The following is a 26,527-nucleotide window of genomic DNA, read 5'->3' on the forward strand; positions in this document are numbered from 1 at the left end:
ATTTATAGGTGGTATTTTTTCTACCAGATACAAAGTTCTAAATGCAAGTGCCATTCCAGAGGGCCAGTTCATTGATAGCAAGAAAGCTTCTGAGAAACTTCTTGCATCCATTGATGTGGACCACACCCAGTATAAATTTGGTCATACCAAGGTACATATAAGTCTTTGTTCTAAATACTGTTTTGCATTTTGTAGTGCTTACATGATATTCTGTAATGTTTTCTTTTTTTTCAGGTGTTCTTTAAGGCTGGTCTTTTGGGTCTCCTTGAAGAAATGAGAGATGATAAGTTGGCCCATCTGATAACACGCACACAAGCTATGTGTCGTGGTTTCTTATCAAGGGTAGAATATCATAAAATGTTAGAAAGGAGGTGAGAATCTCATAATTACTTAAATCAATTCTGTCAGAAGGCTTTGATTGGTGGATCTGTGTTTAATTTAAGTTTAAGTCATTTAAGGCAAGGGTCCCCAACCCCCAGTCCATGGACTGCTACTGGGCCGGGGCATGCCAGCAACTGGCCACATGAACAAGCAAAGCCCCATCTGTGGGATTCAGGCAGCACAAAAACCATCCTCCCTCCAGTCCGCAGAAAAACCTTTCTCCACAGAACCAGTCCCTGGTGCCTGAAAAGTTGGGGACCTCTGATTTAAGTAAGGCATACTTTTTAACTTTGTTGATAGGGAAGCAATCTTCACTCTTCAGTACAATATCCGCTCATTCATGAATGTCAAACATTGGCCATGGATGAAACTGTACTTCAAGATCAAACCTTTGCTGAAGAGCGCGGAGTCAGAGAAGGAAATGGCCAACATGAAGGAAGAGTTTGAGAAAACAAAGGAAGAGCTTGCGAAGTCAGAAGCTAAACGGAAGGAACTTGAAGAAAAAATGGTGTCTCTGATACAAGAGAAGAATGACTTGCAACTCCAAGTCCAAGCTGTAAGCATATAGAATGATATTAAATATTGTTATTTTATTGGCTATTCCAGTGCACCTTAGTAAGCAATCATTTAGAGATTGCAGGGGAAATCTTTGGGATTATTTAGAAATTCACCCATATATTAAATACCTTATTACATTATAACACTGTTTCATCAACACTATTTCAGTTAGAACAATTAATCAGTGGAACAACTTGCCTCCAGAAGGTGTGAATGCTACAATACTGGAAGTTTTTAAGAAGAGATTGGACAGCCATTTGTCTGAAATGGTATAGGGTTTCCTGCCTGAGCAGGGTTGGACTAGATGACCTCCAAGGTCCCTTCCAACATTGTTGTTATTATTATTATTATTATTATTATTATTATTATTATTATTATTATTATTATTATTATTATTATTATTATTATTATTAATATATAAAGGTACATAGACTGTAATATAACAGGAAAACTACCGTATATACTTGAGTATAAGCCGAATTTTTCAGCCCACTTTTTGGGCTGAAAAATTCCACTTCGGCTTATACTCCAGTCAACAAAAAAACTTACCGAGGACTTGTGCGTGGCCGAGGCTTTGGTGCTTCCGGGATCGCGCGCACCTCTCCCAAGCCACCGCCGTCCGGAGACCTGACGAAGTTTGGGGAGGTGCGCGCGCAAACCTCCCCAAACGTCGGCAGGTCTCCGGACCTCCGTGCCCTGCCTGCCTGCTTCTTTCCGCTGCGGAAAGAAGCAGCCTGCCTGCTTCTTTCCGCAGCGAAACGAAGCAGCCTGCCTGCTTCTTTCCGCAGCGGAAAGAAGCAGGCAGGCTGCTTCTTTCCGCAGCGGAAAGAAGCAGGCAGGCAGGGCGCGGAGGTCCGGAGACCTGCCGACGTTTGGGGAGGTTTGGGGAGGTGCGCGCGCACCTCCCCAAACCTCCCCAAACTTCGGCAGGTCTCCGGACGGCGACGGCTTGGGAGAGGTGCGCGCGATCCTGGAAGCACCGAAGCCTCGGCCGCGCGCAAGTCCTCGGTAAGCTCCGGGCGGTCACTTGCTTCGCGTCTCCTGAGGGAAGGGGGGGCGACTGGAGCGGGCGTGTTTCCTCGCCTGCTGGGCACCGCGATTTGCCCGGGGAACGCGCGGGCCCCGAATGGCAGCGTGGAGCGAGGAAGCGGACAGCCAGGGCTTCCCCGAGAGCCGCGGCCACACAGGGTATTCCTGTGTATTCAGGCTTGCAAAATGGCGGATCGAGCCTCTGCTGGCGGCAGAGCCTTGCAGAGCGCGGATCCAGCCTCCGCCGGCGGCGGAGGCTTGCAGAACGGCGGATCGGCTTATACTCGAGTCAACAACTTTTCCCAGTTTTGGGGGGTCTCGGCTTATACTCAAGTCGGCTTATACTCAAGTATATACGGGTATATTTGTTTTTATGTTCTATGAACTAATATTATCAATTTTATTAAGAAGCCAGTTGGAGTTAGGTGGCATCAAAAATCAAATAAATAAATAAAAAGTTTTGCATGACATTGATTTACCCAATATACAGGCAATATTTATTTTTGAATATTGTTCCATTAGAGTAGGGAATTTGTATATATGTGGATATTTTAATTAGGTAACTTTTTTTTAAAATAACCTATATTTTCTTTCCATAGGAATCTGATGGCTTGGCGGATGCTGAGGAGAGATGTGACCAGCTAATCAAAACCAAAATCCAGCTGGAAGCTAAAATTAAGGAGCTGACTGAGCGGGCTGAAGATGAAGAAGAAATGAATGCTGAGTTGACAGCCAAGAAGAGGAAACTGGAGGATGAATGCTCAGAACTGAAGAAAGACATTGATGATCTTGAGCTGACACTGGCCAAGGTGGAAAAGGAGAAGCATGCTACAGAAAACAAGGTACTGGCCAAAAATATACCAAAATTAAATCGCTACCTATTGTTGCCATTTCAGAATACATAGAGCATCTTAACCATGTCTGTTCAACTTCTAAAGGTGAAAAACCTGACCGAAGAGATGGCGGTCTTGGACGAAACCATTGCCAAACTGACCAAGGAGAAGAAAGCCCTGCAAGAGGCCCATCAACAGACCTTGGATGATCTGCAGGCAGAGGAGGACAAAGTGAACACTCTGACCAAAGCAAAGACCAAGCTGGAGCAGCAGGTGGATGACGTAAGTACCCTATCATCTCTGGAGAAGAATTGGACTGAGGTGGAGATACTGCTGTGATGGGACAATCACTCCCGTCTCCTTGTGTTCAGCTTGAAGGGTCCCTGGAGCAAGAAAAGAAACTTCGCATGGACCTTGAAAGAGCTAAGAGGAAGCTAGAAGGGGATTTGAAGCTATCTCAGGAAACTACAATGGATTTGGAAAATGATAAGCAGCAGCTGGATGAAAAGCTGAAGAAGTAAGTAATAATGTATATTGTGATGGACCATAGTGTCAAGTGGAATTCTCTTAACATTTAATTTGGAGACTAATCCATTATATTTTGTTGTGATAAGGAAAGACTTTGAAATCAATCAGCTCCAGAGCAGGATTGAAGATGAGCAGATCCTGGGCGCTCAGCTTCAGAAGAAGATCAAGGAGCTGCAGGTTGGTCATGCAATGGTTCCTTCATGAATGGAGAATTAAGCTGTCTGGAAGCCAGTTTCAGGGTTCATGGTTGCCTCTCTTTTTCCAGGCTCGTATTGAGGAATTGGAAGAGGAGATTGAGGCAGAACGGGCATCTCGCGCCAAAGCAGAGAAACAGCGGGCTGATCTCTCCAGGGAACTTGAAGAGATCAGTGAGCGTCTGGAGGAAGCTGGTGGGGCAACTGTAGCTCAGATTGAGATGAATAAGAAACGTGAGGCAGAATTTCAGAAAATGCGCCGGGACCTTGAAGAGGCCACATTGCAGCATGAAGCCATGTCTGCTGCCCTCCGCAAGAAGCACGCAGACAGTGCAGCTGAACTTGGGGAACAAATTGATAACCTGCAGCGAGTGAAGCAGAAGCTGGAGAAGGAGAAGAGTGAACTGAAGATGGAGATTGATGATCTTGCAAGCAATATGGAATCTGTCTCTAAAGCTAAGGTATGCTGCAGTACATTAAAAAAATAAGTGGAAAGATATTGATTTTATACCAAGGTTTTTTTTGTTATATATTGAAGTTAAAATTGTGTTTCTTGCCAATATTTCATGGACACTTCAGAGTTAGTAAAATAAGAATGTTTGCAAACATTAGATCCTGACTCAAGAGTTCAATATTTATAACATACTTCTGGTGTGACAAATATTCTATTTAATAAATTACAATTCATTTTTCTCTCTATATACCTGCAATGTGTAAAATGAATAATTTTTGCATATTTAGTGATCACACTTTCCTAATTCCCGATAATTTTTCTTATGCTATGCAAGATGTGCCATCTATTCCACCCTATTTCTCGAGGCTATTCTGTTTCCTTAAACACTTTAGGTGTCCTTACTAAATACCGTACATTGTAATATCTACAAGTGAAGATGAATGCTAGGTCCTGTGGAATCATTTAAAAGGTTGCCCCTTTTTCTTTTTCCATGTTGTTTAGGCCAATCTTGAAAAGATGTGCCGCACACTAGAAGATCAGCTAAGCGAACTTAAAACAAAGGACGAAGAGCATATGCGTACCATTAATGACATCAATGCTCAGAGGGCTCGCCTACAAACAGAAGCAGGTAAAATGATGAACTGTATTTGGGGGAAATGATTTTGAGGGGGGTTTTTTTTGTCCCTAATGTGAAGAGTCTTGCTACACTGGATTACCCAAATTGATTTTTGAAATGAATTGAGCTGAATCCTGAAGCTTCCCCAGCTGAGAAAATGTTAATGCAACTTTTATTCCAAACTTTCATTCCTTGCTTCAGGTGAGCTCTCACGACAGGTGGAAGAAAAAGACTCTTTGATCTCCCAGCTCTCCAGAAGCAAGCAAGCTTTTACTCAACAAATTGAAGAACTGAAGCGACACCTTGAGGAAGAGATAAAGGTACAGAAGCTGAATTATGCATATCTTTTATTGTCTTTCATGCTACCAGGGGTGCTTCAGAAGCTTTCCTAATACAACACTTGCCTTTGCTTGTGTATTCATTGAACTTTGATATGTTCCTTTCTCTCTGCTCTCATTTCTCGTGAGGTCTTACCCTGGAAGATGATTCTCAATTATGTCTGTTCACTTGGCAATTTGCAGAATCTCTAATATTTGGTTAACTCTACAGGCCAAGAATGCCCTGGCTCACGGCTTGCAATCTGCTCGACATGACTGTGACCTCCTTCGAGAGCAGTATGAAGAAGAACAGGAAGCCAAGGCAGAACTACAACGTTCCCTGTCCAAGGCAAATAGTGAAGTTGCCACTTGGAGGACAAAATATGAGACTGATGCCATTCAGCGGACTGAGGAACTGGAGGAGGCTAAGTATGTTCAATAAAAAGATTACACCTTTCTAATCAATTTGCAGTATGAGTAGGATTAGATGAGTGGCTTTTCAGAGAGAGGTATTTACAATAATAAAGAGAGAAATGGTTTATTAATCAAACATTGTTCACGGAACCGCATTTCATCGTGTGACTTGGGATGAGTGTCTAAAATAATATTGTGTATTTAAATTAACATCATGAGATTTTGCAGTCCTATTTATCCTAAAGTTTCCTAAAGCCAATTTTCTTGAAGATGAAGCAGAATTACTGAAAGGAAATGATTCACTAGACAGATTATTCAGCCAAATCAAATATTTACTATTATGGAGCATTGGGTTTATGTTTTTTTCAGGAAAAAGCTTGCTCAGCGTCTGCAGGAAGCTGAGGAACATGTAGAAGCTGTGAATTCCAAATGTGCTTCCCTGGAGAAGACCAAGCAGAGGTTGCTGAATGAAGTGGAGGACCTGATGATTGATGTGGAAAGGTCCAATGCAGCTTGTGCAGCTCTAGATAAGAAGCAGAAGAACTTTGATAAGGTAATTTGAGCTGCTATTATAATTTCTGTTGTTTTAAAAGTGGAATGCACTGCACACAAGCTTTAAATTTAGTTAACTTATTTCTTGCTGTTTTTGTTTTTGTTTTTTAGATTCTGGCAGACTGGAAACAAAAATACGAGGAGACACAGTCTGAACTGGAAGCTTCCCAGAAGGAATCTCGGTCTCTGAGCACAGAGCTCTTCAAGATGAAGAATGCATATGAAGAATCCTTGGATCAGCTGGAAACCCTGAAGCGTGAAAACAAAAACTTGCAACGTAAGTCCATACTCATATATGTGTTCACTCAAGCCTAATCATGGTTTTATAGTAGGAAGTTTCTACTTCACTTCCATTTAGTCCTATTTACTTTGATGAAAGATGGGGAAGCTATATTCCTCCAGGTATTACAGAACTGCAACTTCCTGCTCCACCAGCCAAGATAAGCAATGGTGAGGGATGCTGTTCAACATCATGTGGATAATAATAGCTTCCTCATGGTTGTCATAGGCTCTCTGATATCTTCAATCCATCAAATGTAAGGTATTAAAATGAACAGTAGAACTTGTATTAGTGTTAAAAACTGGATAACATTTTGTATTCTGTTCTTTACAAAAACAGCAAGATTTCTCTTTGATGTCCCACTTTTTCACTTTGTATTTTGTGTCAAACTAATAGAGGAGATTTCTGATCTCACGGAGCAAGTTGCTGAAGGCGGAAAAATTATTCATGAGTTGGAGAAAGTGAAGAAGCAGATTGAGCAAGAGAAAGGAGATATCCAGAGTGCTCTAGAAGAAGCTGAGGTAATTATGTAATTATTTTACAGGATAAATAAAAAACAAAAACAAAAATGTACCCAAGGCAGTGAAGTAAATGTTTTCATTAGTAGGATATTCCTACTTAATAGCCTTTCAGATGATAGTGCCATAACCTTTGCTTTATTGTCTTTTTACTTTTAAGGCCTCACTGGAACATGAAGAGGGCAAACTCCTGCGCATCCAACTTGAGCTCAATCAGGTGAAATCTGACATTGACAGAAGAATTGCAGAGAAGGATGAAGAAATTGATCAGTTGAAGAGGAATCACGTGAGAGTGGTGGAGTCCATGCAGAGCACGCTGGATGCTGAGATTAGGAGCAGGAATGATGCCCTGCGGCTTAAGAAGAAGATGGAGGGAGATCTGAATGAAATGGAGATCCAGCTCAACCATGCCAACCGTCAAGCTGCTGAAACACTAAAGAACCTCAGGAGCACACAAGGACTGCTCAAGGTACATATTTACTTCTATATTCAAGAAACAGCTGATATTTTTATTGTATCACAGCTATTTTCAAAGACAAATATTGCAATATCCTGTTTTAGGACACTCAAATACATTTGGATGATGCTTTGAGAAGCCAGGATGATCTGAAGGAGCAACTGGCCATGATTGAGCGCAGAGCAAACCTGATGCAGGCTGAGATTGAGGAGCTCCGGGCAGCTCTGGAACAGACAGAGAGGGCCAGAAAAGTGGCTGAACAGGAGCTTCTGGATGCCAGTGAACGTGTGCAGCTCCTCCACACACAGGTAGATAAGTTTTTAGCTTGAGGATAGTTTTTTCTAATGCAAGAGCCTTGTTCCTAATGGGTAGACTTTTATTGTTCATTTTAGTTCCAGAGCCCTTAGTTCCCTGAGCAAAAGTGGAAATATTTTTGTGTTTTTCTAACAGTTTTGGGACAATTATGATAAATCTCAAATGGCTAGGTAGTGTTTGTTTAGGAACTTATCCTAAGTGAAAAGTTTTAATGTAAAAGGAAAAAAGCCAATATATAATCAGAAAACAAATCCTAATGCTTATTTACTTCCTGGAAACTATATAGACTTCCTGTGAAATTAGAGCTAAGCTCTACTCCTCTTTATAGTTGCCTCTATTCTGCAACAATTATTCTCAAACCAACAGTTATTTATCTTTCTTCCCTACCTGAAGTGGACAGGGAATTTCAGTTCTTCAGTGGCAACCATTTAGTCTCTCTGTCTGCATGTATGCATACTTGTGGCTTCTGTCTTTTCTGAAATATGATTGACCACATTATTTTTAAACAGAACACCAGCCTGATCAATACCAAGAAGAAGCTGGAAACAGATATTGCCCAGATTCAGAGTGAAATGGAGGAGACTATTCAGGAGGCACGCAATGCTGAAGAAAAGGCCAAGAAAGCCATTACTGATGTGAGTACAGTGAGTTTTCACTGAAAAAGTTAACCAGTTTACAGCAAGCATTCTTTATTCTGAACTGCTTAGTTCATTTATTACTAGGCAGCCATGATGGCGGAAGAACTGAAGAAGGAACAAGACACCAGTGCCCATCTCGAAAGGATGAAGAAGAACCTGGACCAGACTGTGAAGGATCTGCAACACCGTCTTGATGAGGCAGAGCAACTAGCCCTGAAAGGAGGGAAAAAACAGATCCAGAAATTGGAAGCTAGGGTTTGTATGATTCATATAAGAGCAACTGCCATGCATATATTTGATTTACTTTCTCTCTGTGTTGTATTAGCTGAAAATTCAGATAAAGATCGAAGAGCAACGATATGCTCTTCAATCACATAGTCTCCCTAGCATAAAGCTGCCCTACATATCCCCAAGGTTTGCTCCACGTTATTTAATCATGTTTAATTTTGTTCACATTTTAATTTCTTCACCCTCTCCTTTTTCAGAAATTACTGTGAGAAGTTCTGTGTTCACTTCCATTTGTTCTTTCAATATCCTAGAAAGTCATTTATCTGCCCTAGAGAATTCAGTCAAATCAGCCTGTTTTTCTTTTATGCCCTCCTTTAAGTTCTCTCTTACCTTCTCGTTGTCTGGTTTATGGACAACTGTTCCCTTTTTTCCCCAGTGGCATAATGGTGACCATCCATTTTCCTTTCTCTTACAACAAATCACTCTTTGGGTTTCCTTTTGGATTCTAATATACACAAATAACTTTTTAAAGTTCTTTTTAAATATTTCTTGCTGGCCAGCCTTTGCTTCTGCTGAGCTTCAGTCTTTCTGCCACAGTTTCTTTAGACTACTTATGTCAGGGGTGTCAAACTCACAATGTCACATGACAAGTCATGATGTATCATGAATTTTTTTCCATTGCCAGCAATGGGGTTGGCACAGTGCCTGGCTGAGGAATTCTGGGAGATGAAGTCCATGAGTCATAGAAGAGCCAAGTTTGAAGACCCCTGCTGTAGACATTTCATTTTCCAACTAGATAACATCATCAGTATGAGTAAATGTGCGGTAAATGTATTTTCACCATGTTATAGTTCTTTGTATGTATCCATGCTGGATTCATGCTATTTTCCCCCCTTCTTGTGTGGATTATTATGCTTGTGCCTTCTGGACACTTTTATGGACACAGCATTCATCTAATCCTTATAGCCAAGTTTCCACATGCATTTTCACAATTTAGTGGGCAACTCTACTGCTAGGATTATATGTTTTAATTTTATTTTTAATGTCAGATTCGTGAGCTGGAGTCTGAGTTTGAGAATGAACAGAAGCGCAGTGCAGAGGCTATCAAAGGTGTACGGAAATATGAGAGAAGAGTAAAGGAACTAACTTATCAGGTGAGAATGGAAGCTGTTATTTATTTCAAACTCTTTTAGAACAATGAAAGAAGGAGTAAATAATTTGCACGCTTACTCTGTCTATTCTTTATATCCTTTTTTTAAAAAATAGTCTGAAGAAGACCGGAAGAATGTTCTGAGGCTTCAGGATCTGGTAGATAAACTACAGCTTAAAGTGAAAGCATACAAGAGACAATCTGAAGAGGCGGTAAGTACACAGAAGAACCTAATCCAAAACATTCTCCCTGCACCATTAAAACATGCTATGCATGGCACATAAAATAATGATGGTTAGTATTGAAAAAGTCACATTTTCTATTGCGTGCGAATATAAAATTTTATTTATATGAAATCTTGTAAAGTGTCATCTTATTCTTATGCACTTCAGATGAATGAAGACCTTTGTGGTATTAATGTTAATCTTTTTAACCTCATGAGATTCTTCATATGCTTCTAGTTTGAGATTTCAGATTAACGTTATGCCCTTAAAAAGGTTCTCAGAAGAATTATTATGTAATTATATTACCGGGGATTAAATTTGAATAATTGTATGCTTTTCTAGGAGGAACAATCGAACACGAACCTTTCCAAGTTCCGCAAGATTCAGCACGAGCTGGAAGAAGCTGAGGAACGGGCTGACATTGCTGAGTCCCAGGTGAACAAACTCAGGGTGAAGAGCCGAGAAGTGCATAAGAAGGTGATTGTAAGCGAAGAATAAACTCACCTGAAAAAGGCAAAGTGACCAAAGAGAAGCGCAAAATGTGAAGCTCTTTGTCACTCCCTGTAATTACTGTTTATCTTTCTTTAATATCTATAAAATAAAGATGGTAGAGAACTTTGCATACTAAAAACAGTTGTGGCTTTTCTTTCATTCTACGTAATGCTATAAACTGGAGGTGCTTTATACACGTCTATTTTCTATCTGGTATGAAGTATATATTTAAATGAGCTTTATTAATATCTAACTCTTTTCTATATAGAAATATATTATCTATCTAACATCCAAAATATAATTTCCATAATGATTATAATAATTTCCATAAAATTGGATTTCCCTTGGTAATGGAATTAGCTTGATAGTAGAATTAAATGGGTTGCAGAATATAGACACTTTAGCTGTGCTCAGAAAAGCTACGTAGGATTGGAGCTTGTTTAGAGGCAGAGTGCCAGGAAAGGCAGACTAGGAAGTAAAAAAAAAGGAAAACTGTAAAAGAAGCAGTGGCTTATTAATAACACGTTATTAAGAAAACTACATGGAAGCATTGAACTTAACTTAGGGAAGCTTTGACCTTTCTATTTTGCAGTCTAAGGTTCACAGATTTTAATGGAAAGGCAATTTATATTTTTTTAAATGAAATGGGTAAAATATTGTTAGTTTCAATAGGCATAAAGAAAACATATTTCTATTTTTTATACTAAATCCAATGAAAACACATTAAGAAGTAAGGATGTTTCCATATAGGACTTTCATTACTCAGCCATATTTTTTTAAAATTGTATGAAGCATCCAGGTAATCCAATTTTTCATTTTTCCTTTGTTTTTACACAATAGAAAATGTAGTATGTTTCTTCTTCATAGTTATACAATGTACAGCCAACATATATTCCTAACCAAATACTTTTTAGTACTATCCTGATACATAGTCATACAGCTAACTAGAATAGAATAGAGCTGGAAGGGATCTTGGAGGTCTTCTAGTCCAGCCCTCTGCTCAAGAAGGAGAACCTATACCATCTCAGACAGGTGATTGTCTAGTTTTAAAGGAATTAGCTATATGATAAAACTAGTATAAAATATACATACAATGGAAATAATACACACACTGATTATGAATTAAAATGAAAATAGCATGGGGAAATAAGAATAAATTTTGTATTCGTTAGGGGAATATTATAAATGAACAAACTAAGCTCTGTTATACAAACAATATTGGTCTTTTCCCAAATTGATGATTAGATCTCGGAAAACTGTAATTTGAATAGTGATTTAATAGACAACCAAACAGAATGTAGATTGTGATGGCCTGCTGTTACAAAAGTATATATGGTTCTAATAAGAAAATAAATTTTAGCAATTGGGAAAACAATTTGGATTGTACCACTAAAAGATCCAACGCACACAAAAGAGGGCAGAAAAATACATAATTGTGAAGTCACATATGGAATCAGCCTGTGTAAATGATATTTTTGGTGTCAGTCTTACAACAAATGTAATTCTGCAAGTCAGAGGTCTCCAAACTTGGCAATTTGAAGACTTATGAACTCAAAATGGCTGGCTGAGGAATTCTGGGAATTGAAGTCCTAAAGTTGCCAAGTTTGGAGATCCCTGATGTCAGTGATATTACTTTAGCCTGGATTATTTTTTGCATTGTTTATCCAGTTCTTAATCTGAAAAAGTCTCTAAATTTGAATCAAAATTAGCTAAGCACAAATGAAAATTACATTAAATATTAACTGCATGTAGACTTAAAAAGTATGCAGTTAGTCAATAACCTGTTCCATCTCTCTCTCACACACACCTATGATTTGTTACCAGTTATAAGTAGATTTTTCCAGTTTTGAAATTTTTTAATGAATTTTTAGCCTCCCAGGAATAAATAATAACTGATTAAGCAGAAAATGGAAAAGTGCTTTAAACTCTAACCAATAATTTCCTCTCCTGGTGAAGCATATCAGGGATAAATAATGTATAATTTTATATTTGGCTGTGTTAAGGATCAAGGAAGAGGAAGATGAAATTCTCACATTGCATACCTATTCAATGGCCAAAACATCTTTTAGAGTAGGGGTTTCCAGCCAGGGGTGCTTGCATCCCCCAGGGGAGCAAGACAATATTCCAAGGGGGGGGGGGAGAAAACTTGGGTTTTCAAAATTATATGCATAATTTGTTGCTGTTATTTTGAGGTTTTGTAAGGGGTGCGAGAATATATCAGAAACGCTGTAGGTTGGGAACCACTCACTATCTTAGAGAAACAATAAAGGCAGCACATAACACGCTAAACTTCCAGGCCACAAATCAAAAACAACACATGGAGATTTTTCCAAGTTTAAGTTTATTGAATTTATATACCGCCCTTTTCCCGTAGGACTCAGTAGAACTCAAGTAGAGTTCTTTTATTATTTCACAGCAGTAGACAAAATCTTGCCAAACTGAGCACGCTACTGTCTACATCTATCATGTATTCTACCATATACTTCAGGAATTATTAGGGAGGGGTTGTCTTCATCCTCTTTCTCTGACATTTGGACTGAGTTGCCTTTTACTCCTCTGGAATGTGCCCCCTCCCTCCAGAGAATCTGCCTCCTTACTACATTCCATTGCCTAAACAAATGAAAAGGAAGGAATACTGCAAGAACCCCGCATTCCTACAGTAACATCACAACATTGAAGGAGAGCGAACAAGCAATGCCTAAGTAAAGGTGGGGAGAATTTGCAAAAGGAATGGCATAGATCCTGGAAGAAGAAGAGGAAATAAATTAGCCTGATGCAGAGCTTCCCAAAAATTGCTCCCAAGGAAGGACACGTTAAAGGGAAGTTTGAATTTGCTACTCAGGACTTGGCAAACCACATTGACTCCTACGAGAGCCTCAAGCTCCTTATATTTTATTTTTCCATCATCATCATATCTCTTTCTCAATAACCTTTGGCTTGCTATTGCAAGGCACAAGAATCTCTTCCTGACCCCTTCTCTTGCACGCTCTTACAGAACACATGCTCTTTATATTTCAAATTCTAAGCATGGTCCAAAGGGTTTGTGAATACTGTCTTGGTAATCATAGAAGGCATGCCAAGAGCCCAAAGTCTCCTATTCCTTACTCGTCATCATGACTATTTATCAGAGGTTGTCTGAAAATAGTAGACAGGTCTTCCTATTCCAACAAAAAATGATTTATTCTACAGTAGGTTTTGGACATAATCACAATCAGATTAGAATAAAATATTTGACAATTATAGCATTTATGTTCCTCTGGCAGTAGCACAGTAGCCAGTTATTCTTTCCCTTTTGCAAAGGTATCAGTGAAAATGTCTTCCGAAAAAAAAGTCACTTAGATATTATTGAAGCTGTTTAAATGTTACAAAAGTCATTTAAATCGCTTTTTAAAAAGTGATTTTCAGTAGGGGGGGATGATCAGTAGCAGTTTTATGTTAAGATGCTTTTGTTGAAAATGTTACAAGTTAATGACTTCCATCAAATATATTTAGAAATGATACAGGCACTTGCAGGAATGCAGTGGCTCAACTCTAAATATATCCAGGGATAATATGAGTAAGAATTATGTTTGCAGTCAACTTTGCCAAAACAATACTTGGCCAGAAATATTTGACCTGTGGCAGAGGAGGTGCTAGGACCAAGCGGATATTATAAAAGAGTTTCTGGGACCTGCCTTATCTTTGATCTGCCTGAGCTTTGCCTACAGCCTCAAGGTAAGTCATGTGAAGAATGAACTTAGAGTTGGAGGGAAGGATCATAGGTTGGCCTGGGATTCTACACATCCCAGGACCATCTTGCCACCTCTGGAACTAACTTCTCTGAGCAGATTCAAACCTGTTCTTGAATGTGTCTGTACATTTTCCATTCTTTATATCAACATATTCTTGGAACTTTGGAAATCTTGGATTACAAAGAGAAACATCATCATCATCATCATCATCATTTTTTTAAAATTGTTTATGTAGTTCTGGCCAGCCTCAAGGCTGCATGTAACTTCTTGCAGAAGGTGAGGTAAGGCATAAGAGTACTAGTTCCCATAGTACTGTACAGATAGTATCATAATTCTCATCATATGGATAATTTAATGATTCCCATAATGTAGATAAAACTGCACTTGAAAATGTAATCAATGTGTAACATCTAACACATGGTAAATATGAACAATTTAAAAATGGAGATTTTATTTATTTTTATTTATTTATTAAAATTGTTTGCCACCCATCTTGCCACAAGAGCCTAGCAAGAATTAAAAGAACGTAAGCAAAACATTTTAAAAATAAAAAAATATATAAGTATTAAATATAAATGAATCCTCAAACCCATTCAGAAATTCATAATTTAAAAAATTAAAATGTAAAAACTACAAGACGACGGAACACTGGATTTTATTTCAGAACTTATCAGCAAGGCACGAATCTTGGGCTGGATCTCTGTGATCCCCTAATGAAGATGTTTCATTTTGCTGGCCATGAAGATCATGGTTTCTTAGTTACAATCTTTTGGGAGATGCTTTACTTTCAGATCCAGCGGATGCATCACAAAGCAGTCTTCTGTACTGTCACTTTCAAATTTCTGATAAGAGACTGGAATATTTCTAATGCCGAGGATAAAATGAACAGTATTTAATTTCATAGACATAAAATGCTCATGAACTTTTCTTTTTCAAAACAGTAGAATAAAAATATAATAGCATATATGCCTACTTCAAAAGAAAGACAGCCTGGAGGCAGGAGATATAGGCAGTTTCTGTTGCTGATAAAAATAAAAATAAATCACAGTTCCTTCATCAGAATACCCATTCCCCTGTTGGGATAAGTAATAATTATAATATACATTATAAAAAAGTAATTGCATATTTTACATGTATGATAATATTTTATAGTTGTTCTGCATACATAAATCACATTTTTTTCATCCACATATATACTCCACTCCTTTTCCACTTCACTCTTTTATCTTTATTTTTTTTTTGTAAAATATGTGCTGAGTTTCCTATACTTAACCAAAGTAATTGATTACAGATTACAATATAGAGATAGGATGCTGTTCTGCTGTATGCTGAATTATTTTTCTTTCAGAGGGTAGATGTTCAGCCCTCACTCCTTCCATTCTCTTTCTTCTCTGCCCTCCCTCTCCCCCTCCCTCCACCCTCCCCCTTCCCTCAGGCTATATCTAGTCTGAGGTCCTACACCTGTCCATTTGTCTATTCATCCATAGTTTATATTTTTTTAATTTCTTCTTTTGGACATCATGAGTAAAAAGTTGAAGATAATAATGATGACAGTGGAAGGACTCAGACCACATGCTGATTTATTAACGTCTACGAGTTCCTCACTGAGCTGAAATGGCATGTCTTCTACTTCTTGGGTCAATTTTTCTTCTTCTACAAAACACAGGTTTTCTTGCAGGGGATGTTGTTTCCATCAAAGGAAGGCAGTCTAGAAGGGTCTTGTAGCCATAAGTAGTTGCTAAGTCCACAAGGTGGAAGTTTATACATATATATCAATTTAGCCTTTCAGAAAAGTTTTCATTGTACCTATAACCTGATAGGCCATCTTTCTTCCTCCGTGTAGTTTTCTCTGCTGCGGTGTGCCCTGTAAACTGCAGCCATGTCATCAGACGCTGAAATGGCAGTTTTTGGGCCAGCTGCCTGTTTTCTCCGGAAGTCAGAAAAGGAGAGAATTGAATCCCAGAATAAGCCCTTTGATGCCAAGACCTCCGTTTATGTGGTGGAGCCTAAGGAAGCTTATGTGAAAGGCACTGTACAAAGCAAAGAAGGAGGGAAAGTCATAGTCAAGACTGAAAAAGGAGAAGTGAGTATAGGACAAGAAACTTATTGTCAGAAGTTAGCCTTGATTAGACAATGTCAACTTACTGGCTTCTTTTCTTTTCTAGAATGTGACTGTTAAGGATGACCAAATCTTTCCTATGAACCCGCCCAAATTTGACAAAATTGAGGACATGGCCATGATGACCCACCTCAATGAACCTGCTGTCCTGTATAACCTCAAAGAGCGTTATGCAGCCTGGATGATCTACGTGAGTACAGCCATGGTTTCTGTTTGCCGCTTTCTGCCAGTGCAATACTGTGGACTCAAATAATGCATGGGTAATCTCTCAAGACCAGAAAGGATGCTGCAAAATCTGAACAAATACACAACAGAGATTTTAATGATAATAGAGTCAACTGATTACTTCATGTTTTTACATGGTGTCTAGAACTGAACACATTTAGAATAACCATCATGTATTAAGAGAAGAATAAACTGATCAAAGCAAAGTTCATAAAATAGTGTCCAGTTTTGATAGCATTGGCCAACAAAAAGCCTGTTGAAGGGCCACTCAGACTACAAATTTGCATTGTGAAAATAATCTACAAATCAGTTTGGTGACCGCATATTTCTGTGCAAAATTAACATTCATATAGATAAAAGGTGGGCTATATTATGCACATAAATAATGTGGGAGGCCTCTATGCATGACCTCTGCACTTCTGTGGATTGATATATGTGCTGTGGAGATTCTTTTTAAAAAGAAACCTTTAGAAAGTATTGAACATATGTTACTACCCCTTTCATGCTACACAGTAAATATCTATCATTTTTATTATTTCTTTACTTAATTCCCCTTTCCACCCTTTTCCCTTTCTATATAACTATTTCATATGTGATTAATTTCCTTTGGGTTTAAAGAATATAACAAGAAAATAAATTGTGATATTTGTGTTGTACTTTTTGCAGACCTACTCAGGTCTCTTCTGCGTCACTGTTAATCCCTACAAGTGGTTACCAGTGTACAACCCAGAAGTGGTGTCAGCTTACAGGGGGAAAAAGCGTCAAGAGGCTCCTCCCCACATCTTCTCCATCTCTGACAATGCCTATCAGTTCATGTTAACTGGTGAGTAGATGAATGTTTCTGGGGGGAAAAATGGGGAAAATAGGAAGAACATGGCTTCTGGGATTCCTTTCAGAAACTTGGCAACCTTAAGAATAGATATTTACTATGATCAGTGATGAAATGTTCCACAAATAGATGATAAAATAAATACTACAGACAAAAATCAAATAGCAAATAACAACAATCAACTATAAGGCCTATTATGGTTGTAGGTCATGATGGTCGTAAAGTGGGTCATATGTGACCAGACCTTTTGCAACAGTTATTAAGCAAATACAGAGTCATTAAACAAACATCTTCATCATTAAAGGGGTATCATGTTTGTAAAGCAAATCCACTGTTTGTTACAGAGCATTTTTGCTGAAAATTGGAAATAAATGCTGTTTTCGGTAATATTGTAAATTGTGGTCACATGACTGTGGGGTGCTGCAAAGGGCCATAAAATGAGGCAGTCACCTGACTGCTCCTGAAATGCAGTCAGGTGACCATGGGCGGGCAGCTGTTGGAAGTTTGGAACTGGATTGTAAGTACCTTTGGAGGACTGTATGGTGACCTTGAAAGGTTGCTAAGCAACTTGTCGTAAGTTGAGGACTATCTATAGGCAATAAAATATAATATTGCCATATTCAAAGAAACAGAATGATATTTATAAGACATCTAAATGACATTGAAAACATTACACAATGCATCTGTACATCTTTATACAAGAAGCAATAAATGCAAATCATGCATTGAATGGCAAATGCATCATACATCTGGGATTTTTAAAAATTCCCCTCAAGAGCAGTGATTGAATGTAATTAGAATGTGATTATAAGAATAGGTCTGCTCTGAATCTTGGAAAGGGAATGGAGAAATCACCAAGTTCTTGAGCTGTTGCCCAACGGCTTGCCCATACAGATTCACTGAAGCAAGTTTTGAGGATTTTCCCCCCCATGGTCACAGCCTGATCTGCCCTTTTTTCAAAGATGATGTTTCTTCTGTTGACTTCTCTTACCACACCAAATCAATTAACCTGATGATGGAGTAAAAGAGACTGAGTTCAGAGTCCCTTTGCATAGTTGTTTCCAAATCTTTTAAGTAGGAAAAAGAAAGAAAGAAAGAAAGAAAGAAAGAAAGAAAGAAAGAAAGAAAGAAAGAAAGAAAGAAAGAAAGAAAGAAAGAAAGAAAGACCTCCATAGAGTTTTTGTCCTTTAAATGACAGTGAAATACTGAATTAGTTCTATTGGTCAAGGTGTCTTAAAAGAATTACATTGTTCTGCAAATAAAAATGGTTATTGGTGAAAGACAAATAGATAAACAAATAGATAGACAAATAGAGCCTTGGTGGAGCAGTGGGCTAATGCTTCCTTAAGTAATACCAGCTGCCTGCAATTAGTGCAGGTTCAAGTCCCACCAGGCTCAAGGTTGACTCAGCCTTCCATCCTTCTGAGGTAGGTAAAATGAGGACCCAGATTGTTGGGGGCAATAAGCTGACTTTGTAAAAAATGCCACTGGGGGGGGGCGAAAGCCCTAATAAGCAGGCATATACATAGAATGAAGGCTATTGCTAAGCACATTGATTTGTGCTTCTTAGATTGTAAGCCACCCTGAGTCTTCGGAGAAGGGCGGGATATAAATGGGATTAAAAAAAAGATGAAAACTACTTATTTAGGATTTATGACACACACACACATACATATACATATTTGTGTGTATGTGTGTGTGTATGCACATAGAACAGGGGTGTCAAACTGCAGGATCATGGGCTGGGAGTCATGATCAGTACCAAAAACAATAAGTACCAAACTATTTTTTTCTGTAAGGAATAATGTAGTGCAGGGGTGTCAAGCTGCCGGCTTATGGGCTGGTTGTATCATACAGAGGCTGCACCCACCCCAGCTCCAGCAATGCAAAAAAAGTCACGACACGTCGTGACATATCACGTGACACGGTGAGTTTGACACCCATGATATAGTGGATGTTCTTCTGTTTATTTATATTTAGAATGATGTAGGGTTTTTTTCCTAACATATCACATAATTGTAAAAAATTACAAGTAACCTTTTAAAAAATCTTTTCAGATCGTGAGAATCAATCCATTTTGATCACGTAAGTAAGCCTTCTAAACTGGTCCACTTTTGTTCTGTTGACTTCTCTGAAATAAAATTAGGACAATTAGCTCTCTGTTCCAAAAGAAACTGCAGGACTCCTGTGTATCACTGGTCAGTTTGAATGCTGTAACAATAATGATCCCTCAACAACAATTGGCAGTTCCTAGGATTCTTCACTAAACTGCAGTGGAGATGATTGTAGGTAAATTGGTATAACAGAGAAGTATTTACAACAAGGATAGGGAAATTATTTTAGCTAGAACCAAGAGTGGGTAAAACAACATAAGTTTACATGAAATGTCATACAATCTTTTACACATATATACATGCACAAATGAAGGACTGAATCCTCATCTACATTCTACCATAAGATTTGAAATTGAAATTCGTCCAATCAGCCTCCATACTTTATAATGCAATTAGATTTGGAAAAAAAATCCATCAAAACTGGGGCAGATGAGAGAGTTACAGAGGAGAATCAACTCATCTCCTTGGCAGGCAAACTTTGAATTTTTACTATATCTTGAGGAGCCAGAGTTAATATAAATTTTATTGGTAGGCAGATATTGGAATGAAAGCTGAAATTTCCTATAGTTCAGTCAGGCTTACAATGCTTTTCTGATTTTCCAGGGTTGAGGGCAGATAAGGTTATCCCCTATCTCTATTTTCTTAGTTACCTGGAGTTGGAATCACGATGAAATGATTGCTAACACATTAATGGAAGTCTTCTTTGAATTACAGTGGAGAATCTGGTGCTGGAAAAACTGTGAACACGAAACGTGTCATCCAGTACTTTGCAACCATTGCAGTTTCTAGTGACAAGAAAAAGGAAGAACCAGTCCAACAAGGCAAAATAAAGGTGTGTGTGGTGTTTTTGTAAAAAATGAAAAGTACATATCTAGATATTTTCCGTGGTGAAACAAATTGAAATTGATCATGATATTTTCACTGAAGGGCACCCTTGAAGATCAAATCATCAGTGCCAATCCCTTGCTGGAGGCTTTTGGAAATGCCAAGACTGTGAGGAATGACAACTCTTCACGCTTTGTAAGTCCTGTGCAAAATAGGGCCAAGTACTTTCATTTGTGAAGAACTGAATGCCGCCTCTGTTTGCAAGTTAATCTCTAAAGCAGATGAAAATTATGTCTCCCAAAATTTTTAATATTATGCCTTCTCTTCTTTAAAGGGCAAATTCATCAGAATCCATTTTGGTGCCACTGGCAAACTGGCTTCTGCAGACATTGAGACATGTAAGGGGTTTTTCTTTGTGTGTTTATTTGACCGTTTCCTTTCTTCCTTAACTAATTCAACTTCATTGCTTCATCAGATCTGCTGGAGAAGTCCAGAGTTACCTTCCAGCTCAAGGCTGAAAGGAGCTACCATATCTTTTATCAGATCATGTCCAACAAGAGGCCAGAACTGATCGGTAAAGGGAACTATTCATTTGGAGGACTATTTCAACTATTAAACATTAAAAGTGTGCTGAAGGTTGAAAATGAAATCATGTTTGTGCTTCTTTTTATGCAGAGATGCTTCTGATTACTACCAACCCATATGACTTTCATTTTGTCAGCCAGGGTGAGATCACTGTTGCCAGCATTGATGATCAAGAAGAGTTGATGGCAACTGATGTAAGTCATTTGCAAAATTGACGGCATGAAATATTAACTTGATTACATATCCATTTTTGGTATACCATTTTTTTGGCCAAATTATGTTAGGGGAGAAAATATTTTTAAATGTCCCAGTAGAAAGAAACTTTGGTGTTTCAGTCAGAGTGCTTCAGGGAATAGCAATAGGGGAAGGAAATTCCCTTCTTCCATCTTTCTTTTAAACAAAATATATTGCAGCCACTGCAATGCTACAAAAATGTTTTAATATTTCCCCTTTCAGATTGTTCTCTTTTTATAATGATACATCATAGTTTAGCGCTGCTCAAAAACATTCTTGATGAGGCCCTGTGGGCATGTTAGAAATCATAGGAACATACAGGATTTGCTATCTCCTTTTCCAGAAGGATCTTATATCTTGATGCAGTATTTCAAGAACAGTTAAAAAAAATCACAGGCCACTAATTACTAGAATGTATTCAGTTTTCCAACTACAAATAGGGTTGAGCATATCAGGCAGCATCCAGCACATCAGGCAGCATACTGACTATAGATTTCCTTTGCCAGAGTGCCATTGACACCAAATCCTTTCTATTGATTGAATTAATAGGAAGCCATAGACATCCTGGGCTTCACCGCTGAGGAAAAAACAGCCATTTACAAGCTAACTGGAGCTGTTATGCACTATGGGAATATGAAATTCAAGCAGAAGCAGAGAGAGGAACAGGCTGAGCCAGACGGCACTGAAGGTATTTGACTATGGAATGACAAACGTGTTATGCTAAGACCCAGAATATGATATGGAGCATGCAATACAACATATCATTTACAGAACTGCTGGGATATTACATTTTATTATAAGTATTTTCCTTACAAGACACAGTGCTTTTTAAAAGTTTAGTTTTAAAAGCAACACATAGGAAAATGTAAATGTATTTTAAATGGCTATTTTGCCATTTGCTATATATGCCTCCTGCAAACTTCAGCAGTGTGGTCATCTCCACTCCATACAAAGCTGACTAAAAAACTGTACACATCTGCTTTAGGATTCCCCCCCACTCCCAAAAACAATTCAATTGTTAAAATGGTAATTAGAAGTTGGTTAAAAAAAAAATCTGGATGGCATATTTGTCAAAATTAGAATCTGTTTTGGTTTTCCAGAAGAGTTGGAAATTACAGTGTTTCTAATGCACACTAATCATATCTTCCTTTCTTGACTGTGCTCAGTTGCTGACAAGGCTGCCTACCTCACGAACCTCAACTCAGCAGATCTTCTGAAAGCTCTGTGCTATCCCCGGGTCAAGGTTGGCAATGAATATGTCACCAAAGGCCAAACTGTCCAGCAGGTAACTATTTCTAAAATTAAAGGGAAAGCTTCAATATTAAATTACATTCTTTTATAGGTCACCAATTTGTCTGTTCTTCTAGGTCTACAATAATGTTGGTGCTCTGGCTAAAGCTATCTTTGAGAAGATGTTCTTGTGGATGGTTGTCCGCATCAACCAACAATTGGATACTAAACAATCCAGGCAACATTTCATTGGTGTGCTGGACATTGCTGGCTTTGAGATCTTTGATGTAAGGAAATGAAACCTTGGGACCAAGCAGATGTTTTTTTTTGTTATCCAGTTTTCCTATTTCAGTTTTGTTCTACTATGTTTGTTCTGAGAAGGGCTAGGGGTGACATGATATCAGTGTTCCAATATCTCAGGGGCTGCCACAGAGAAGAGGGAGTCAAGCTATTATCCAAAGCACCTGAAGGCAGGACAAGAAGCAACGGATGGAAACTAATCAAGGAGAGAAGTAACCTAGGACTAAGGGGAAATTTCCTGACACTCAGAACAATTTATCAGTGGAACAACTTGCCTCCAGAAATTGTGAATGTTCCAACTCTGGAAGTTTTAAAGAAGAGATTGGACAACGATTTGCCTGAAATAGTTTAGGGTTTCCTGCCTGAAAAGGGGGTTAGACTAGAAGACCTCCAAGGTCCCTTCCAACTCTATTATTATTATTATTATTATTATTATTATTATTATTATTATTATTATTATTATTATTATTATTATTATTAAATGTCATAACACGGGCTAGATTTTTTTATTTGCAATTTTCAACTGAAAGAACATTGCAGCAGACTTCTGAAATGAATGTGTCAATATGCATACACATATAATATACACACCTATATTCAGAACTGAACAGTTAGCCAGTTTGGGGAAGCTCTGCAATGTACATGACCAAGAAAAAAAGTAATTTAATTAGCAGTTCTATATGCAAAAGAGAAAATAAACCTATAGCAATTTTATTTAGTTAAAATTTAGTATCATTCTGTTTATAGTATCTACAATTATCCTTCAGGATTTATGGGTGATGGGTTTAATGCAGAATCTTAGAATTTTTTTATAACTCAGATTTTTTTTATACTGGTATTATCTAGACAAACAGATGAAAAATATTTTATAATTAAATATTTGGACATCAACATTATCCAAAATGGATAATACATTGTGTGATTTTGAAACAAATTCTCCCTTTTTTTCTCTCCCAAGTACAATAGCTTGGAGCAGCTCTGCATCAACTTCACCAATGAGAAACTGCAACAGTTTTTCAACCATCACATGTTTGTCCTGGAGCAAGAAGAGTACAAGAAAGAAGGAATTGAATGGGAGTTCATTGACTTTGGGATGGACCTGGCTGCCTGCATAGAGCTCATTGAGAAGGTTTTGATCAAAAGTTATATTTCATTTTGCAGTAACTTCAACTAATGACTCTTAACTGCCTTGGCATAAGCGAGCTGTACCCCTGGTTATAGCTACAGTTTGGCTATATCTTTTATGGTGCAGTAACAATGTTTCCCTACTTAAGATATTTTAAATGCTTGTTGTGCTGTTAATGATATTGCTTCATAGACTATCACAAGAAAGTCATGGTTTTTGGTGAAAATTACTAACTATGACATTATTTGAAGTAGTATATAATAACTTAGTCCATGTATTGGCCAACTCTCTTTCACTCATTGTTTTACAGCCAATGGGCATTTTCTCCATCCTGGAAGAAGAGTGCATGTTCCCCAAGGCATCAGACACATCTTTCAAGAACAAGCTCTATGACCAGCACCTTGGCAAGAGCAACAATTTCCAGAAACCCAAGCCTGCCAAAGGCAAAGCTGAAGCTCACTTCGCACTGGTGCACTATGCTGGCACTGTTGATTACAACATTAGCGGCTGGCTAGACAAGAACAAGGACCCCCTGAATGAAACCGTGGTGGGTCTGTATCAGAAGTCTTCCATGAAGACCTTGGCCTTACTGTTTGCTGACCGTCCAGTGGAAGGTAATTCTTAACATTTGAAACAGATTCATAAACATCAGAGTTGAAAGAACTGCCCATGTAAGGAATAGTTCAGTGCTATCCCCAGATTATATATATATATATATATATATATATATATATATATATATATATATATATATATATATATATATATGTATGGATCCTTGGTTTTTCGGGTTTTTCCCCGCGTAGAACTAAAGGTGTAGGCGCAACGTTTCGATGGAATCCCATCCGTCATCATCAGGCTTTAGCTTCCTTCTTCTGGGAGAAGCATGTGGCTGTTTGTTCCTCTTTTTTAAACTGCCAGAGGGGGTGTGTTCTGTGGAGGTGTGCTCTGATTGGGTAGGGGACCAAGTGTGTTCTGATTGGGTGGGAGTGTGTTTTGAATGGTGGGTGTGTTCTGATTGGGTGGGGGGGGTGTTCTGAGTGGATGGGCTGGTCTCAGCTATATATATATATTTACAGGTTAGGGAACCTTCAGCATAGGAGCTCATATCCGTAAACCTAAAAATGGAAAAATCAAATAACTTGCACTTGATGTCCAGAAGACACCATTAAAATAAATTGCTGTTTTGCAAATGATGATGTTGAAAATGGCAACCATTTTGTGAATGGGCAAACCCTCAACAGCCATTTTGCAAATGACCACATTCTCGATATTTCAAATGTGCCCATCAGCCCCAAAAGGTGCAGACTTCCTTAACATGTTTAAAACAGATATTTCCTAATACTTGCTTAACAAGTAACATTACATATATATTTATTGTTTTATAGTTTTTTTAGCTTCTCCTAAAGACCCTTGTCACATCCTTGCCTCATGTTCTATAAATAACTCTAACATTAACATTAGCTAAAGTACTTATGTTTCACCTTTTCTCTGAGAGCTTTATCCTCATGACAACCCTATGAGATTGATTAGGATGACAGACCAAAACTAACCAAGTGACCCACACTGACCAAAAAACACTTGCAGATACAGAACTTTTATTATACATTAGAAAGCTACAACATTACATTACTTTTCAACCCAATCGCCATTCAGATTGAGGCACTTGTCATAATATCTTACAAGGTTTGAAATTCCTTAGTAGTAGTCGCTCAGCGCCAAATCTGGGCTAAGGGGGGGGGGGGTTGATCAAAAACATCCCAACGGAACTGCTTCAAAAGTTCTTGGGTGCATGTTGTGGTGTGCAGGCAAGCATTATCATGAACCAACACCACACTGGAAGTCAGCATGCCCCAACGCTTGTTATGGATGGCTCGTCTGAGTTTTCATAACATTTCACAGTAAACGTCTGAATTGATGGTTGAACCATGCTCTATGAACTTCACTAGCAGTACTGCTATGACAACTTCACATTTGGTGGTATTTTCTATGGCACCACTTCCGGTGTGGTGTTGGTTCATGATAAGGCTCACCTGCACACCATTAGATGCACCCAAGAACTTTTGAAGCAGTTCCGTTGGGATGTTTTTGATCACACACCCCTCCAGCCCAGATTTGACACTGAGTGACTACTACTAAGGAATTTCAAACCTTGTAAGACGTTATGACAAGTGCCTCAGTTTGAATGGTGATTATGTCAAAAAGTAAAGTAATGTTGTAGTTTTCTAATGTGTATAATAAAAGTTCTGTATCTGCCAGTGTCTGTCATTGATAACCCAATGGAGGTTTATTTCCGAATTGCCCTTGTATATCTTGTTCCACAAACTGTAATAGAACAATGTGATATACCTATTGTTAGTTACTTGTGCTGTAGGATAAATTACTAAGCCCCAGATAACTGTCTAATTGTGGTCCCCCCACCTTTTCTTTCTTTTTTTCCCCCCAGAGGGCAAGAAGGCTGCCAAGAAGAAGGGCTCCTCCTTCCAGACTGTGTCTGCCCTTTTCAGGGTATGGAACTCAGATGTCTTATTCTTTATTCCTTGTAGGACACTCATGCAGGAACGATGTGCCTCTCTGTATAAACTGAGGATATATGGGGTGGGGGGGTATAAAATAAAAGGAAAGATGTACCTCTGTGATAGAATACATGCTTTACTGCAACACACACACACACACACACACACACACACACACACACAAACATTTTGGCATTTGCAGAATTGAAGATAAGAGAGCCATTGTCTGATTCTTGATTGACAGTGGTTTTCCAAGAGAGAAGATGGAAGAGTCTACCAAAGTTGAACATAGGACAAGAGTCCAACTGCAAAGCTATTGCCAGTTGACTTTTGCACATAGATTAACTTCGCATAAAGCAGCTTTCAATATCCATAAACTGACAGACCAATAAATATATTTAGCCCCCTCAGAGGAGGAAAAGGAAGATAAGAACAGCTGAATATTAGGCCATAGTATTCTAGAGCAATAGAAGTCCCAGCAATGGTCCTTAAGAGAATACATCACAGTAAAGATT

General features: G+C 38.4%; 2 protein-coding genes across 2 annotated transcripts in view; both read left to right on the plus strand.

Annotated features, from left to right (window-relative positions):
* LOC310635450 (myosin heavy chain, skeletal muscle, adult) overlaps positions 1-10,201 on the plus strand; it is a gene marked incomplete at its 5' end in the record, with an annotated part of 20,339 nt that extends 10,138 nt beyond the window's left edge. The window contains 21 exons of the mRNA XM_083354405.1: positions 28-151; positions 235-371; positions 682-937; positions 2,568-2,810; positions 2,907-3,083; positions 3,173-3,318; positions 3,416-3,506; positions 3,595-3,984; positions 4,479-4,605; positions 4,795-4,913; positions 5,143-5,339; positions 5,694-5,877; positions 5,988-6,153; positions 6,553-6,677; positions 6,835-7,143; positions 7,236-7,439; positions 7,956-8,081; positions 8,169-8,339; positions 9,362-9,466; positions 9,579-9,674; positions 10,029-10,201. Of these exons, the coding sequence (XP_083210531.1) occupies positions 28-151; positions 235-371; positions 682-937; positions 2,568-2,810; positions 2,907-3,083; positions 3,173-3,318; positions 3,416-3,506; positions 3,595-3,984; positions 4,479-4,605; positions 4,795-4,913; positions 5,143-5,339; positions 5,694-5,877; positions 5,988-6,153; positions 6,553-6,677; positions 6,835-7,143; positions 7,236-7,439; positions 7,956-8,081; positions 8,169-8,339; positions 9,362-9,466; positions 9,579-9,674; positions 10,029-10,184 (3,649 nt within the window). The 3' untranslated portion in view covers positions 10,185-10,201. The remainder of the gene's footprint in view (positions 1-27; positions 152-234; positions 372-681; positions 938-2,567; positions 2,811-2,906; positions 3,084-3,172; positions 3,319-3,415; positions 3,507-3,594; positions 3,985-4,478; positions 4,606-4,794; positions 4,914-5,142; positions 5,340-5,693; positions 5,878-5,987; positions 6,154-6,552; positions 6,678-6,834; positions 7,144-7,235; positions 7,440-7,955; positions 8,082-8,168; positions 8,340-9,361; positions 9,467-9,578; positions 9,675-10,028) is intronic.
* A 3,929-nt stretch (positions 10,202-14,130) lies between these two features.
* The window catches only part of LOC310634854 (uncharacterized protein), a 55,681-nt gene continuing 43,284 nt past the window's right edge, over positions 14,131-26,527 (plus strand). Inside the window, 16 exon segments of the mRNA XM_083353391.1 lie at positions 14,131-14,190; positions 15,753-15,992; positions 16,075-16,218; positions 16,920-17,076; positions 19,140-19,167; positions 19,911-20,028; positions 20,124-20,216; positions 20,356-20,419; positions 20,497-20,595; positions 20,697-20,800; positions 21,390-21,528; positions 22,007-22,125; positions 22,208-22,357; positions 23,329-23,499; positions 23,807-24,110; positions 25,943-26,004. Coding sequence (XP_083209517.1) covers positions 15,789-15,992; positions 16,075-16,218; positions 16,920-17,076; positions 19,140-19,167; positions 19,911-20,028; positions 20,124-20,216; positions 20,356-20,419; positions 20,497-20,595; positions 20,697-20,800; positions 21,390-21,528; positions 22,007-22,125; positions 22,208-22,357; positions 23,329-23,499; positions 23,807-24,110; positions 25,943-26,004 — 1,956 coding nt within the window. The 5' untranslated portion in view covers positions 14,131-14,190; positions 15,753-15,788.

This window comes from Vipera ursinii (assembly GCF_947247035.1).
Source record: "Vipera ursinii genome assembly, chromosome: 2".
Lineage (NCBI taxonomy): Eukaryota > Metazoa > Chordata > Lepidosauria > Squamata > Viperidae > Vipera > Vipera ursinii.